Source organism: Scyliorhinus canicula, chromosome 28 (genome assembly GCF_902713615.1).
Source record: "Scyliorhinus canicula chromosome 28, sScyCan1.1, whole genome shotgun sequence".
Classification (NCBI taxonomy): domain Eukaryota; kingdom Metazoa; phylum Chordata; class Chondrichthyes; order Carcharhiniformes; family Scyliorhinidae; genus Scyliorhinus; species Scyliorhinus canicula.
The window spans coordinates 17,318,286-17,336,165 of NC_052173.1; the positions used below are offsets into that span (position 1 = coordinate 17,318,286).

The following is a 17,880-nucleotide window of genomic DNA, read 5'->3' on the forward strand; positions in this document are numbered from 1 at the left end:
GAAGGGCCTGTTCTGTGCTGTACTGTTCTAAATCTAAATCTAAATATTGGTCCTGCCAGCTATTCCTGGAGGAAAAAAAATCATCTCAACACCTCTCGCCCCCCCCCCCCCCCCCCCCCCAAGCAGGTTTTTAATTTACTCGTGAATTTGGAACTGCGCTGTGCGTACAACCATCTATTGAATTTCAGCTGCCTAAAACGTTTATGTAAGCAATCCTTCTGTTTTTGAAGAGTATCAAATTATTTTTATTCAATTCAGGCGCAATTTTAGCGTGGCCAATCCACCTACCCCCCCCCCCCCCCCGCCCCACGACTGCTACACTCGCAATGGTACCTTCCAGCTCGCATGCTAGATATTGCTAGAAACCATATTATCACAGAGCTCCTGCGGTAATAACAAGCGAGCCGGTCAGTTTCACTGGAAATTAACCAGCAGGAGAGAACATTCTCTTGTCATCCCGCGCTGCAAATCAACCCCTCAAAATGACACAAGGGAAAGTAAGTACATCCATCTGGCTGGGCACTTTGCTGTTTTAGTTATTGCTTGACAGACTTGTTTGTTTTATTCCAAATGTGTTGCTCTGGTTTGACCGACCTATTCCTCCAAACATATTCTTTTCAGATGTTATACAGTTATTATGCGCCTCCCCCACTCCAATCTCAGACTTTCTTCCGCACAATAGGCAATAAACATTGTTAGAAACATTAGTGCTAAAATGTGTTGTACAGTTCTATGTTCATCTAAAATAAACCCCATTGCTTGCTTTATTTTTTAATAAACCCTGGGGGTCAAATGTTAAACTGGTGCTGGAAGCTCATTCTGTCGGTTGAGTTGAGAAAAAGATTAGGAATGGATTGCTTTCTCTAATTCCTCCTGCATAACGGCCATTCTGAGCATTTGAGTGAATGTGTGCACTTTAAGCTGCTAATGTCCTTGTTTATCGCACAGCCTGCTGCTGTGTATTAAACCCCAAACGGTGCGACATTGGATTCATTTGCAGTTATTGTGCTCAGGCTGAACATTTATCTCATTTCCTTCTCTCCCACTTTCCTTCCCCTCCTCTCCGGAAGGCTCTGACTCAGGCAAAGTTACGTTGCCATGGCTACCAGCGTCCTTCCTTAACGACAAGCTAATCCACCATCAAGAGCATCCTATCCAACACACATACATAAAATATAGAACATACAATGCAGAAGTAGGCCATTCGGTCCATCGAGTCTGCACCGACCCACTTAAAGCCCTCACTTCCACCCTATCCCCGTAACCCCTCCCAACCTTTTTGGACACTTAAGGGGCAATTGATCACGGCCAATTCACCCAACAGCACGACTTTGGACTGTGGGGGGAAACCGGAGCACCCGGAGGAAACCCACGCAGACACGGGGAGAACGTGCAGACTCCGCACAGACAGTGACCCGAGGCCAGAATGGAACCCGGGACCCTGGTGCTGTGAGGCAGCAGTGCTAACCACTGTGCTACCGTGTCGGCATCTGAACTCACTTGGCCCATCCTTTGCCTCAGTCCTGGGACTTGTTGACCCTTGCCAATTGCGATGTCTTATGCCAACCAGTTACATGATGGCATTAGTCTCATGACACATGTACAGCAGTGGGTTGGAGGTTGGGCTATGCTGAGGGAGTGGTTGTAGGAGGTGGGGGGGAAGAGAGGAAATATGTGTGGGAAAAGACCATTTTGGTTGGCAGCAAGTGGCACAGGTATTAACCGCAGGGCAAATACATAAACGGGGCACACTGATGGGTATGCAGTGCGTGGCTGTTTATGATCCCTGATATCAAACGGCAAAAAGGGTTGTTGTCGAGGCATTTTTGCATGCTACTTCAGTGCCAGATCTCTCCACATCACACACACTGGAGTTGATGCACTTTCAGGCTGCTCTTGCTTGGAGTTACCTGTCTCCGAGTTGTTGCAGTTGATCTCTGATTCTCCCTCCCTGTCAATCGAGGGTGAAGAACACCAAATGGAGCGATTTCCGAATTGCCTGCCTCGGTATCAGACCTCACGCTGGCGTTCAATGGTTCAATTGTTCTGTTTTATTATGTGAGTCTGTTTACGGTTGATGCTCACTGTGCTTGATTGGTTACTGGGTGTCGCCTTGGAGAAAGCTTAACACAGCTGGAGATGGCCGCTGGGAGACAGAGCTGAAGCATGGAGCAGACATTTTAAAGTATATTGAATAAAATCTGTTACACACATATAAACTAGTTCCATCTTGGCAGAGATCTGAGGTATATTTGACCATTTCGGCATCAAAACCATCAGCAATTGAGAGGCCGAGCGTTAAGGACACTAGGAAGCAGAAATGCTCTTCCCCAAAACGCTCTGGATTATAGAATCCCTACAGGGCGGAAGGAGGCCATTCGGCCCATCGGGTCTGCACCAGCTCCCTGAAAGTGCACCCTACCGAGACCCACTCTCCCACCCTATCCCCATAGCCCCACCTAACCTGCATATAGTTGGTCACTAAGGGGCAATTGATCATGGCCAATCCATCTAACCTGCACGTCTTTGAACTGTGAGAGGAAACCGGAGCACCCGGAGGAAACCCACGCACACACGGGGAGAAAGTGCAAACTCCACACAGACAGTCACCCGAGGTCGGAATTGAACCCGGGTCCCTGGCGCTGTGAGGCAGCAGTGCTGACCACCGTGCTACCCTGCTGGGGGTCAGTTCGAGCTTTCATGCCTGGGGTAGACAGATTTTGTTAGGTATCTTTGTTCTTTGATATGGAGGCAAAGGCAGGTGAATGGTTTGGAGCTACAGATCAACCATAAGCTAATTGAATGGCACAGGACATGCCTGAGGGGCTGAATGGCCTCCTGCTGTTCCTGTGTAAGATTAACAGAGGCTCTATTCTGAATTCTGGAACCGTTTTAGGTCTGACGAGAGAAATGGTATGATTGTGCCTCGGGCATCGGGCAAGGAGCCAGAGTGGCCTCATCGTGTCACCAAGCTGGGCACGATGAGACCATTAAATCACACCCGTTACCTCTGTTCTCTCTTCACAAATGCTGTCAGACTTGCTGAGATTTTCCAGCATTTTCTGTTTTAGTGTCTTATACAAGTTGAACATGATCTCCTTACTCTTGTACTCAATGCCCCTATTAATATAATCTAGGATAACTGCTCTCTCAACATGCCCTGCCACCTTCAATGTTCATAATCACCCAGGTCCCAATTTTCCTGCACCTCCTTAAGAGTTTCTCTCTCTATTTTATACTGTCTCTCCACATCCTTCCTGCCAAAACTAATCCCCCTCACACTTCTCCGTATTGAACTTCATCTGCCACTTGTCTGCCCAATCCACCAACATGTCTATGCCCCAGTTTCAGCTTTGCCCTGTCAATGGCGAGTTGGTGGGTGAGCTTGCATACAAGGAGGGCAATGTGAGAAAGAGATGCTTTGGCTGGTGGTGCTTGTGCTGGGAGCCATTTAATAATAATAATAATCACTTATTGTCACAAGTAGTCTTCGATGGAGTTACTGTGAAAAGCCCCTAGTCGCCACATTCCGGCGCCTGTTCGGGTAGGCCAGTACGGGAATTGAATCCGCGCTGCTGCCTTGTTCTGCATCACAAGCCAGCTATTTAGCCCACTGTGCTAAACCGGCCCCATTTGGGGATGTGGGCAGGAATGCACTGGGAGATGAAAGAGAGAGCAAGTTAAGCTAGCATGAGCCATCACTTCTGAGGTTGTGTTGAGTCGTACGTGCTGACACAGAAGCAGAAGCCATGAGGGTGGTGAGTTGTACAATTATGGAGCAACGCAAAAGGCGTAATGAGGAATGGTCAACAGTAACAGTGTATTGCAGTAGAAGGTTGCAATGGGCAGGGATTGTGTGCTGTACGATAGAAGATCTTTGGGGGGCCAAAGCCGAGATGGGACCAACGGGCAGAGTCGGGTGTCACCTGAGTCAGAAGGTTGTGGGTTCAAATCCCACCCCAGAGCCTTGAGCATCAAAAACGAGAGACGGTCACTCCCAGCGCTGTGCCGAAGGAGTGCTGCACAGTCAGAGGGGTCATTGATAGATTTTTCAGGCCGTGTGTGCCCTGCTCTTGGGTCGATGTAAAAGATCCCATGGCACTGTTTTGATGAAGAGCAGGGAAGTCCTCCCCGGTGTCCTGGCCCATATTTCTCCCTTAATCAACATCACTGAAACAGATAACCTGGACATGATCACTGGGATCTTGCTATGCACAAATTAGCTGCCGGGTTTCCTACATTACAACCGTGTCTACACTGCAAAACGCACTTCATTGGCTGTAAAGAGCTTTGAGACATCCTCAAGGCCGTGACGGGTGCTACATGAATGCAAGTCAGCCTTTCCTACAGCGGGCAGGTGGGAGATGGAGACGTCAGGGAGAGAAAGACTGTCAGCTCTATCACTAGCCTGGCTCCGACTGCTCACACCAACTGGCTTGGCTGAAGAAATGCAGTGCCAATCAGGGGGCTGGTGCCCATCAGTGGTGGCAGAGTCTTGGCAGCAGCTCGCCCTTTGTGGAGATGGGTGGGGGGGGGGGGTGGGGGGGGGGGGGGGTGACTGCAGGAGAAAACAGGGCATGGTATAGATTTTAACATATCCTTTTAAAATTCGGATGCAGCTGGTTGATTTCCAGTCTGAGCGGATGGCATTCGCTCAGTGGTTTTGTTGTTTGCTGTGATGTGGAATCTGGGATAAAAAGTCACTTGTGTCAACGATTTGACGAGAAGCATTATCTGGGCCATGTGACTGATTCTGCTGGTTGTTACTGCACTGGCACGTTCTGTGCACTGACTAAATATCAGCTGGTAATGGGTTAGTCGGACAATTTCGTACCATGCTTGACAGAGGGATGAGCAGCGACAGGTTTGAAATTGTACCAGCGTGACATGTATGAGGTGCTGCCCAACAGATGGGGGGCAAATGGACTGTCTGTTGTGCTCTCTCCCCGTACCATTATTCTGCTTGAATTTTTTTTATTCGTTCAAGGGATGTGGGCGTCGCTGGCTGGGCCCAGCATTTGTTACCCATCCCTAATTGCCCCTTGAGAAGGTGGTGGCGAGCTGCCTTCTTGAACCGCTGCAGTCCATGTGGTGTAGGTACACCCACAGTGCTGTTAGGGAGGGAGTTCCAGGATTTTGACCCAGCGACAGTGAAGGAACGGCCGATATATTTCCAAGTCAGGGTGGTGACTGACTTGGAGGGGAACCTCCAGGTGGTGGGGTTCATAGAATCATAGCATTTACAGTGCAGAAGGAGGCCATTCAGCCCATCGAGTCTGCACCGGCTCTTGGAAAGAGCACCCTATCCAAGCCCACAACTCCACCCTATCCCCTTAACCCAGTAACCCCACTCAACCAACACTAAGGGCGATTTTGGACATGAAGGGCAATTTAGCATGGCCAATCCACCTAACCTGCACATCTTTGGACTAGGGCTTTTCTCATTGGAGCGAAAGAGGATGAGTCCAAAGTCCCACAAGTCCAAAGATGGACAGGTTAGGTGGATTGGCCACGCTAAATTGCCCTTAATGTCCAAAATTGCCCTTAGTGTTGGCTGGGGTTACTGGGTTATGGGGACAGGATCGAGGTGTTGACCTTGGGTAGGGTGTTCTTTCCAAGGGCTGGTGCAGACTCGATGGGCCAAATGGCCTCCTTCTGCACTGTAAATTCTATGAAACTCTATCTGTGAATGAAGTTACTGTGAAAAGCCCCTAGTCGCCACATTCCGGTGCCTGCTCGGGTCACAGAGGGAGAATTCAGAAGGTCCAATTCACCTAACAGCACGTCTTTCGGGACTTATGGGAGGAAACTGGAGCTCCCGGAGGAAACCCACGTAGACACGGGGAGAATGTTCTCCCTGTGTCTGCGTGGGTCTCACCCCCACAACCCAAAGATGCCCAGGGTAGGTGGATTGGCCACGCTAAATTGCCCCTTAACTATTTTTAAAAAGTTGTCCTGATTCAGCCTAACCACCTTCAGCTGCTTCATCAATGGCTTTCTCGCCTCATAAGGTCTGAAATGGGAATAGAGTCACGGATGTTTACAGCATGGAAACAGACCCATTCTCCCCTACCACCATGATCATGAGGGAGGTCGGCGGCGAGGGCTGAATCTTGAGTATTAGTCTAAGTGTGTTAGTAATCTCCAAGTGATGGGAATTGTCAGCATCACCTGATCTGACAGCCAACCTAATCCTCCTCACTAATGCTCTTTCAGCATGTAACCTGGGAGGAACAGCTGGGACATCATTTCAAAACCTCTTCATGGCTCCTGGTTTTGGAAAGCTCACATTCAAAGCAATTTGAGCTTGATATAGGAAGTAAAGTTTCACGGAGACACAAAAAGGTAAGCAGATTTGTAACATGTATCAGCTCTTGAGCACAGGGTGAATCGTTTGGCCTTTTCCATTGGGGCCTGATGGGGGAGATTCTCCGAGCCTCGCGCTGGGCCGGAGAATCGGAGCAACCATGCCACGATGCCCTGACGCCGGTGCGCGATCCTCCGAGGTGCGGAGAAACGGCACCATTTGCGCCGGCGCGTTTGGCGGGTCGCTGGAATTGGCGGGGCTGCCGATTCTCCGGCCTGGATGGGCCGAGTGGCCGCTCCGACACGACAGAGTCCCGCTGGCGCCGTTCACACCCGGTCGCTGCCAGCGGGAACTCTGCGGGAACGCTTGGGTGCAGCCTGGGGGGGGGGGGGGGGGGACCCACCGATCGGCGGGCCGGCCTCTTCCCCCCCCCCCTCCCTGGACTATTCTGGCGCAATCACGGGGCCTCCATATCGGAGAATCGCCCCCGATGTCTTTTCTGCACAGAAGAAAAATTCAGTCAGCACAATTCCTATCGTGGATTCGGCCCAGTTCTTATATCCCAATCAACATGAGAAACACTAACCCAAAACTCCCAAATTGGGCAAAGAGGAGGATACATTCATTCTCTGTTGCCACGTGATCTGTGTCATTCAAAAGAGTCCCCCAGGTCACTATGGCTGTCCTAACTCAGCGTGACATATATTGTCCTTGTTTACTTGCAGCTTTTCGCCACATCCAAAGCCCCAAATTCAGAAGGCGAACAGGGAGGCCCTGAGAAAAGCGAACACATGTCAGCATCAACCGCCCCCCCCGACTTATGAGGAGGCAATTGTGGGCGCCAAGAATAACAGCCCTTCACCATCAGCACCTATGCACCCCAGTTGGGCCTATGTGGATCCAAGTAAGCAAAACGTGAAGACAAAAGCGCATGAAAGATTGTAGTTGTACCCTTATTGTACCCTCATTGGTAGCTTTTATTATAATGTTTGTGTTTTGCTTCCTTTTCCTCATACATTGGGTCCCCAGTTGTGAGCACCATCATCTGCTTGCAGGCCTTAAAAACGACCTCTTTGACCATCTGACTGAATATCTCCTTATGAGGCTTGCTGCCATTTTGTTTTATAATGCACCTGCGATGTTCTATCACGTTATAGCTGCTATATAAGTGTTAGTTATTCTTAGGTGTTGCCAACTTTGGCTTGACCTCGTCCTGGAGGTTTAATCACATGACCTTTCACCTCCATACACCTGCCATTGGTTAGCCAGCATGCGTGTCCTCCTGGTTTCCTACCTTCCCTTCACCAATGGGAAAGTGAGTAGACTCTTCAATACTGAATTGGTTGATTCTTGACTCTCGGTAGCATGGTGGTTAGCACTGCTGCCTCATAGTTCCAGGGTCCCAGGTTCGATTCCCCGCTGGGTCACTCTGTGTGGAGTTTGAACGTTCTCCCTGTGTCTGTGTGGGTTTACACCAGGTGCTCTGGTTTCCTCCCACAGTCCAAAGATGTGCGGGTTAGGTGGGATTGGCCATGCTAAATTGCCCTCAGGTGGAGCTACGGAAATAGGCCGGTGGATTGGGTGTTGGTTGGGTTCTCTTTCTGACGACTCGATGGGCTGAATGGCCTCCTTCTGCACTGTACGAATTCTATGAACTAAACAACCCTTTTGCCTCCCTGAGCATGTCCGATATTCGTATAACCAAAAAACAAAATGCACAAAATACTTTTTTTTGTTCCTTGTCCTTCACAGGAGGGTCCTGGAGATTAATCTTTTAATTTCTGGAGGGTTGGCAGGCTGACTAGTGGGGTGATGAGATGATAGCACAAGGTCACTTTTCAAAAGGAACACTTCCCTCCTTGATGGGTTACGGATCTCGGGTCTGTGAGGGGGTGGGGTGGGGGAGAGAGAGGAGGGGTGCGGTAGGGGGCGAAGGTACAAGATGGCGAGCATCTCACCTGAGCACTGGCACAGTCGCAGTCAGCCACGGACCGGGTTTGGCGTGGGTCCTGGGAACAAACTGCATACCAATCCATATGCCTCGGATTGTTTTGCAGCCCAGGGCATCCTATTTTGAAGAAGAGCTGTGGAACCCTACCCGGTGTCCTGGCCAATATTTATCCATCAATCAGCATCACAAAAAACAGATCACGTTTGCTGTGTGTGGGATCTTGCTGTGCACAGATTAGCTGCTGCATTTCCTGTATTACAACAGTGACTACACCCCCCAAAGTACTTCCTTGACTGGAATGGGCTTTGAGATATCTGGCGGTGTTGAAAAGCGCTGTCTAAATGCAAGGTTTTTATTTTTATAGGCTCTCCATCAGCTTAGAGCTGTCCGATCCATTAACTCCTGCTAAACTAATGTGAAGTGGCTTGCTAGGTAGGTTGCCATGGCAATGACCTGGACTTGAGGGTCACCTGTAGCGCAATCTGTTGTGTTCATACCTGACAGGAAACTCATTGCATGGAACTGAGAAATGGGGTTTAAGAGGTGATAACAGCAGATGGTGACTGTGTGTGCATTGATAATCCTGTTCAGCTGCCTACCGACCATGAAATGTAGGCTCCAGAAAATAGTGTCCACTGGGAATAATGGCCCTTAGACCCTCTGCCCGCTCAGCTGGCATATCCTTGGCAGACGTGTGGCAGAAACCCTGGGGGCAATTTAAAAAATAAATAAATTTAGAATACCCAATTAGTTTTTTTCCAATTAAGGGGCACCTCAGTGTGGCCAATCCACCGACCCTGCCTGCACGTCTTTTGGTTGTGGGGGCGAAACCCAGGCAAACACGGGGAGAATGTGCAAACTCCACACGGACAGTGACACTGACACACGGGGGCAGCACGGTAGCACAGTGGATAGCACTGTGGCTTCACAGTGTTCCAGGGTCCTAGGTTCGATTACTAGCTGGGTTACTGTCTGAGCGGAGTCTGCACGTTCTCCCCGTGTCTGCGTGGGTTTCCTCCGGGTGCTCCGGTTTCCTCCCACAGTCCGAAGATGTGCAGATTAGGTGGATTGGCCATGATAAATTGCCCTTAGTGTCTAAAAAAGGTTGGGAGGGGTTATTGGGTTATGGGATAGGGTGGAAGTGAGGGCTTAAGTGGGTCGGTGCAGACTCGATGGGCCGAATGGCCTCCTTCTGCACTGTATGTTCTATGAATGCTTATTCACTGAGCCGGGATCGAACCTGGGACCTCGGTGCCGTGAGGGAACAGGGCTAACCCACTGCGCTGCCCACCCTGGGGGCAATTTTAACCGAGCTCCCTTGGGGGAGGGGAGGGGCGGAGTTGGAAAGCAAGTGTTGCAGGCAATCCCGTCAGCTGCCTGGCGACTAGGTTAAATCAACATCGCCCCCCCCCCCCCCCCCCCCCCCACCTAATTTGTGGGGAAGCTTGCAGAAAGTCCAGCACCGCTGTAGCTTTTGACTTGATCTGTGCTCGTGTATCTACCTGTTTACCTTTCTCACCATGGTTCAGTGAGTATGGTTGATAGTTCTTATGCATGTTAATATTAGAATGCTGCTCGAGTGCCTGCTCGTTTCACTGGTCACAACTCTCCCCATCGGTTCAAGATCATGAGAATTCTCTCTCTCCCATGATCCCTCTCTCTCTCTCTCCCTCAATTTCCCTCTCACTATCGCTTTCCCTCTCTCTTTTTCTCTATATCTCTCTCTGTTTTACCCTCTCTCTCTTTCCCTTTCTCTCTCTCTATCTCTTTCCCCCTCTCGCTATCTCTTTCCCTCTCTCGCTATCTCTTTCCCTCTCTCGCTATCTCTTTCCCTCACTCTCGCTATCTCTTTCCCTCTCTCGCTATCTCTTTCCCTCTCTCGCTATCTCTTTCCCTCTCTCGCTATCTCTTTCCCTCACTCTCGCTATCTCTTTCCCTCTCTCGCTATCTCTTTCCCTCTCTTGCTATCTCTTTCCCTCACTCTCGCTATCTCTTCCCCTCACTCTCTCTATCTCTTTCCCTCACTCTCTTTATCTCTTTCCCTCACTCTCGCTATCTCTTTCCCTCACTCTCGCTATCTCTTTCCTTCTCTCGCTATCTCTTTCCCTCTCTCGCTATCTCTTTCCCTCACTCTCGCTATCTCTTTCCCTCACTCTCTCTATCTCTTTCCCTCACTCTCGCTATCTCTTTCCCTCACTCTCTCTATCTCTTTCCCTCACTCTCGCTATCTCTTTCTCTATCTATCTCTTTCCCTCTCTCACTATACATATGGAGAGAGTGAGATCTGGATATCTATACTCTATCCCTTTACCCCTCTCTTTATCTCTCTGCCTCCTCCTTCCTCCGTCACCATTCTCTTGTGTTTTCTCTGCATTACCCCTTTACTGTGCAGAGTACAGGGTGTGAGGATTACTGGGAAGCGTTAGGTGACTTCCCCTGAACGCTGTTGGCTCAGTGATGTAGCAGGACAGGCCTGAGAGTGAGGCAATCAAATTTGTTGTTGTACTTCTTTGTAGCTGGAAAGTGGGACAGAACATAGAACATACAGTGCAGAAGGAGGCCATTCGGCCCATCGAGTCTGCACCGAACCACTTAAGCCCTCACTTCCACCCTATGCCCGTAACCCAATAACCCCTCCGAACCTTTTTGGTCACTAAGGGCAATTTATCATGGCCAATCCACCTAACCTGTCCACCTTTGGACTGTGGGAGGAAACCGGAGCACCTGGAGGAAACGGGGAGAACGTGCAGACTCCGCACAGACAGTGACCCAGCGGGGACTCGAACCTGGGACCCTGGCGCTGTGAAGCCACAGTGCTAATCACTTGTACTGCCGTGCTGCCCAGTCAGCTGCCCCAAACTCCACAAACATCAGCTCATCCAAAACACTGCTATCAGTACCTGAACCACACCAAGTCTCATTCACACACCATCCCCTTTGCTCGCTGATCGACCTTGTTTCCTGCTCCAGTAATGCCTCCATTTTAAAATCACCCCCCCTTTCTTTCAAATCCTTTCTTGACCTCAAGAGGGTGATTGGCAACATCATTGCTATTCGTTCTAGTAGTTCTGCGCAAAATGATCTCGAGATCCGAGTTCAAATTCCATCACGGGAATCAAAATTTAACTCGTGAATTAAATCAGGAACAAAAAGCTAATGGTAGTAATGGTGAGCACGAAGCGATCAGATTGTCGTTAAAAACCCATCTGGTTCACTAATGTCCCTTTCGGGAAGGAAATCTGCCATCCTTACCCGGTCTGGCCTACATGTGACTCCAGACCCACTACGCCCTCCGATATGGCCTGTAAGCCAATTAATTGTATTCAAGAAGGCAGCTGACTGGCTTTGCCAATGATGTCCACACCCCACAAATTAAATTGCCACCTCCCTATCTTCATAATCTCCTCCAGCCCTACAACCGTCCAAGATCCTTGCACCCCTCCAATTCTGGCCCCTTGCTCATCCCCGATTTCAATCGCTTCACCATTGGTGGCCATACTCTGGAATGCCCTCTCGAAGCCTCTCTTGCCTCTCCATCTCTCTTCCTGAAATCTGCTGCCTGGACCAAACATTTGCTCACCTTTCCCCATCGCCTTCTGTGCCTTGGTCTCATACTTGTTTGATAAATCGCTACTGTGCAGCACCTCGGAATGTTTTAATATGCTGAAGGTGCTATATAAATGCAGGATGCTGTTGCGGAATGAGCAACTCCAGCTTCATTGCCAATAATGGCAAATAATGGATCATTTTTCAAGCCCGCACCGAGGTGTAAAAGGCTCCCAGGCCTACTCGAGAAAGAAATTCCATACAGGACTCTCAACCGTGACCCCACAGTTTGCCACACGCTGAAACAGGTTTTGAAACAAAATGCAACATTGTTGTCATGGCAATAGGCAGCCACTGGGGGAGCTGCGGGGTAGATGTTCAGTGCTTTGTAATTGCTGCAATAACTCTGTTTCAGCACAGGGGGGGCTCTACAACCAGCTCCTTGCCAACTCCGTTGTCAAGTCCTGGTATATGCGTTTACCTTTGCCATCCCACTCCACCTCGCGCTTCTGCTTCGCCCACCTCTCGTAACTGCGGTGGTAGATCCTGTGTTAGGGAGTTTGGCCTCCGTTTCCTTCCTGTCCCTTTTCCTCTCATGCGCTCTCCTGAGGCCTGGATGACTACCTTCTCTCTGGAGGCAATTGCTTAAACCTGACCGCTGAGCCCCCATTGCCAGCACCAATGGCGCCGATTCTCCGCAGAGCGGAGAGTCGCGTGCCGGCGGCGTGGCGCGATTTATGTTAATCTTCAAATCTGTGTGTATGTGTTCAGAAAAAGGGGGAGTAAAGTAGTATTGTAGTATAATCCAATTTATCATGTTTTTTAATGTTTTTTTTCTTGTTGTTAAAACTAATTAATGGTCCTGTAAGTCTGTTCCTCCATGTTTTATAAAATTAGTAAACGTTACCATCTTTCTCTGTGCAAAGAGAATATGGTTAGCGAGAACCTTCCAGGAGTCAGCTAAAATCCTGTCTTGCCAGACTAAAATCCAACGGCAATCTGCAAAACTACAGACAGACCTGGCTCCACCCAATAATTACATCATAAGGCATTCTCCCGTCTCCTCCCACTAAGATGTCCCCTGACCTGTTTATGCAGGACTAAGCACCATACATTATCTACACCCCAGGAATCCTCCAAAACCAAAACACTAATCCATTAGCCAGCTAGCTGTACACAAGTAAACGGTTAAAAGCAATGATTTCCTCACTTTTACAACCCCTTAATCATAGCTTTAGCAGACATACTGCCTGTATGTATGCTAAACCAGGGTTTTAAAAACATTACTGCAACAGATATAAAATATGAAATATAACAATTTCCGACATTCATCGCCACCTCCAGTTGCTAAGCAAACACTCTAGTCCCATTTAATCTTCACACCGTAACCCTCTCTAAGCTCAATAGAATCATCTTTGGAATTGAAACCAACCCCCTCAGATACAAAGACCGTTATCCAGCAGTATTCTAGGTTTTATCCTTCCAGGCACAGAAATAATAAGAAACACACTTAAATCTATCCTTATTTCTAAAGTTTACCAAATGCAAATATAAATCCCTTAAGACTACCTTTGTTTTCCTAGCATCTGTTACTTTCGTTCTAGTTGCATTTCAGCCCTAAGCTGCTGATCTTTGGCCACTTGGTACGGAGGAGGGAGGAGGATCTCATTGTGGGCCTTCTCCTGTGCTTGGCCAAGCTGGTCATTAATAGGTTCAGGCAGTGGGCGGTCGCAGGGGTCATCCATCCGGACTGCCTGCTTTTCTTCCGCAGCTATGTTCGCTTCTGGATGTCCCTGGAAGGGGAGCTCATGGTTGGAGGCATGGGGGCGTCGGCTCCATAGTGGACCCATCAAACCACATTTTATTTTAAAGTTTGATTAAGTTTCCTTTGGATTTTTGTGGTTTGTAATAGTTTTCCTTTAATTTCACCCTGAGTTTTCATTGGTTTATTCCAAAGAAGCCCTTCCTGGCAATCCATCCAGCAGGCGACACCCCTGTCACCTCCATTAAATATGTTTTGAATGCAATCACTGATGTAATGTAGGCAATGTGGCAGCCAATGTGTGCACAGCAAGATTCCACAAACAGCAATAATCAGAGAATTTATAACTCTAATTGAGTTTGATTGAAGAATAAATATTGGCCAGGACAGAACTCATCGGCCCTTCTTCAAAGTAATGTCACAGGATCATTTATCCAAGAGGGCAGATCGAGCTTCAGATTAATGTCTTTTCCAAAAGAGACATCAGCTCTGACAGTGCGGCACTCCCACAGTACTGACCCTCTGACAGTGTGGCACTCCCTCAGTACTGACCCTCTGACAGTGCGGCACTCCCTCAGTACTGACCCTCTGACAGTGCGGCACTCCCTCAGTACTGACCCTCTGACAGTGGAGCACTCCCTCAGTACTGACCCTCTGACAGTGCGGCACTCCCTCAGTACTGACCCTCTGACAGTGCAGCTCTCCCTCAGTACTGACCCTCTGACAGTGCAGCACTCCCTCAGTACTGACCCTCTGACAGTGCAGCACCCCCTCAGTACTGACCCTCTGACAGTGCAGCACTCCCTCAGTACTGACCCTCTGACAGTGCAGCACTCCCTCAGTACTGACCCTCTGACAGTGCAGCACCCCCTCAGTACTGCACAGGATATTACCCTTGAAATTTACATTTGTGTCGCAGGAGTGAGACTTGACCCCATGACCTCTGGAGTGAGTGAGCCACACTGGGCCCTGTGTATTTCCGCTTGTTTTATAAAGGTCTGTGTCCTGGTGCTGGGCTGATGGGTGTTTTCCATCTCTCGCTTTGTTCAGGTCACAGCCCGAGTTATGGGAGTGGAGCTTTCTCTGGCGAGAGTGGACCGTTTTCCTCGTTCAGCTGGGATGATAAGAATGTCCGACGTATTTTCATCAGAAAGGTAAAAGGAGTGTTGACTGCGGGGAGTATCGCTGAGGACAGCAAGTGTAACTTGCCTCTGTCTGCTGTCTTCCATCCTCTGCGATTGTCGACCTTTGAACTGTCCTAGTTTACCCTTTTCTCTCCATTGCACAGTTCCCTCCTGTCTATTTGTCTTTAATCTCTCAGCTGTGGTCGGGTGGGAGTGGGATCGAGTGTCACAGGGCGCGGTGGGGCCCAGCGGCAGGTTTCTGTGCTGTCATTTCTCTCTCGTGTACATTCCCCTTTGGCTTAATTTTTACAGATTTCCCACTCAAAGCAAATTGCAAAGCGGGCAAATCCCTGATGGCTCTTTCAAGAAACTATTAACCAATTTGAAATAAACTGGCTCGCAGCGATGTTTGATGCCCAGGGACAAGGAGAATTGGGCACAAATCAATTACATGGCCTTAAAGATTGTGGAACTTTGACTGCGCGCATGTTACACATGAGGGCACAACACACTAGAAACTCCTTGGTCTTTTGGCCCTGTCACTCTGCCCGAACATAGCTTCGTCCATAAGATTGGTCCCTTCCCCAAGTGACAAGACCCCGTCGGCGGGTTGCCTGCAATTGTTTTTGCCCAGAAGCACTCGACAAATTGCAACCAGTTTTTTGCGCACAGTAAAAAAGCTCTCTCGTTGCAAATTCTTTGGCGTTTTTAAGCAAGCCTGTCCTTGACCTGCAGTCATGTTTTCTGTTGAATACAACTTTATGTCATCCATTGCATCAAAATTGGAAACGTTTCCCCGAACGTTGGTTCTTAAAACCAAAGATGTGCAGGTTAGGTGGATTGGCCATGATAAATTGCCCCTTAGTGTCCAAACGGTTAGGTGAGGTTCCTGGGTGGAGGTGTAGGCTTAAGTAGGATGCTCTTTCCAAGGATCAGTGCAGACTCAATGGGCCAAATGGCCTCCTTCTGCACTGTAAATTCTATGATTCTAAGCATGTTTGATGTGCTTGAAGGATGGATTAAGTCCCAAACTGTGGGTTATGAGTCCACCAAATCCCCCCCCCCCCCCCCCCCCCCCCCCCCCCCACCCCCACCCCACAAGGTCACAAAGCAAGATTTTAGGTTGTAAGCCCAGAGGCAGCAATGGCAGCCAGGACCTCACAGCCCAAGAGATGAAAGCTTCCCCCGCCCTCCAATTAAAACAAGGTCACTTTGAGAAAAAGGTTGAAAAACACGTGATTTCGCTTTAAGAGAGATTATGCTAATGAGCAAGTAGCCAGGATATAAACAATGTGAGCTTCAGATATTGTGCAAAGTCGCTTTCGGCTGAGTTAGCAGCCGGTGGTGTGAAGGAGTTGCAGCTGTACTTTCATGTTAACAATAGCCCGGGCAGCACGGTGGCGCAGTGGGTTAGCCCTGCTGCCTCACGGCGCTGAGGTCCCAGGTTCGATCCCGGCTCTGGGTCACTGTCCGTGTGGAGTTTGCACATTCTCCCCGTGTCTGCGTGGGTTTCGCCCCCACAACCCAAAGATGTGCAGAGTAGGTGGATTGGCCATGCTAAATTGCCCCTTAATTGGAAAAAATGAATTGGGTATTCTAAATTTATAAAAAAAAAAAATTTTTTTTTAAATGTTAACAATAGCTGTTGAATCTTTATAGCAAATCCACTGAGCAATCCTGTACTATATCTTCAAATAAACCTAACATTTAGTTTACCAGTCCTGTGTGAGATTGTTAAATTTGGATTAAGCAAACATAGAAATACAGTTTAAGTGAATTGAAGCTTAAACTGTCATTGTTTGAAGAAAATAAATATCCGGTGTGTGTTTGGCACTCTCCTTGATTTGAGCTCATTTTTACATTTGGTCATATTTTGATGGGACTGGCAGGAATGTTTGAGCAAAACTTGGCATTAGCTGAATGGGCACAGGCGCCTTTTTGAAATGTGCCCGCTGAGACGTTCCAGTTCACTGAGGGCATCAAGGGTTGATCTGGTGGTCACTTCCAAACTGGTGCTGAAATATTTGAACTGCCCACGGTGTCATTAAAGTGCAAATAGTCCTGGATATCTGTCTTTAGGTAAGTGTGACCCGGTTCATTCTAACTCGGTTAACACCTCCACAAAAATAGCAAATGAAGTTGAGGAAATATGGAAGGGCATGCAGTACGCTGCTATCTCTTTGAAAGAGCGCTATAATTAGTCTTCTGATCTTTCCCCAGAGCCCTATAAATCTTTCCCCTTTAATTATATATCCAATTTGCCCTTTTGAAAGCTACTATTACTTCTTTCTTTGTCATTCCTGTATCCTGTGCCAGTGGCTAATGGCATGTTCTGCCCTCTCGCAGGTCTATATTATCCTGATGATTCAGCTCTCCTTCACAGCTGGAGTTATCGCTCTGTTCACATTCTGGTAGGAGGCTTTAGCTTCTGTTTTAACTCCAGTGCTGTTTTACGGGTGAAGTCTTTCACACTGTGTGAGTGCAAAGTGACTGTGGAATATGGAAGGATTTACGGGGGGGGGGGGGGGGGGGAATAGAGAATGGGAAGGTGCATTTATCGTGGTCTGAACTGGAGTTTTGAACTGGACTTCGAATGTTGTGAGCCCCCCTTGCTTAGCCCTCAGCTATGAGGCAAAAACACATCAAATAAACATTCTACAATAAATACATTCTACAATACCCCATTATTTATTTCTCTTTTTTGTTCCCCTTGTATGTCTGTTGGAATGGGAGTAGAGGAAAGCACCATGGGTGAAGAAGCTCTCAACTTAACACTTTCTTTCTGAATGGAATGTCACAGTATCTTTTTTTCAGTAGGTTTTGGACATTTTTTCCATATTTACAAGTATTTTTATCATGCATTTTCTGGGAGTCCTTTTTTCTAACCCAAGCACAGTTGGTTGACAAACGACCCTAAGTTGTTTTACAATTGAGGTGGTACAAAATGAAAGAGAGGCATTTCAGGGAGACCATTGCCTCCTGACATCCAGGATAGGCTCCAAGTTGAACATATCCAGCAGTTGGTGATCCCTGTACTTTGGGAAAAGCAGCAATGATGGATAACAGGATCATACAATTCAGCGAGAGATGAAAGGAAAGTGCAGCCTATGTGCTTTGATGCATCAATCACCAAAGTGTTGGCGGAACATCAGTGGATATTACAATTCCGGCCAGGATTAAGGTTCGGGAA

The 17,880-nt window shown here is 48.4% G+C and overlaps 1 protein-coding gene across 1 annotated transcript in view; it reads left to right on the forward strand.

Annotated features, from left to right (window-relative positions):
* Window positions 1-482: 482 nt before the first annotated feature.
* Window positions 483-17,880, forward strand: part of LOC119958139 (protein lifeguard 2-like) — a 34,625-nt gene continuing 17,227 nt past the window's right edge. Inside the window, 5 exon segments of the mRNA XM_038786432.1 lie at window positions 483-497; window positions 7,033-7,116; window positions 7,118-7,211; window positions 14,617-14,720; window positions 17,037-17,101. Coding sequence (XP_038642360.1) covers window positions 483-497; window positions 7,033-7,116; window positions 7,118-7,211; window positions 14,617-14,720; window positions 17,037-17,101 — 362 coding nt within the window.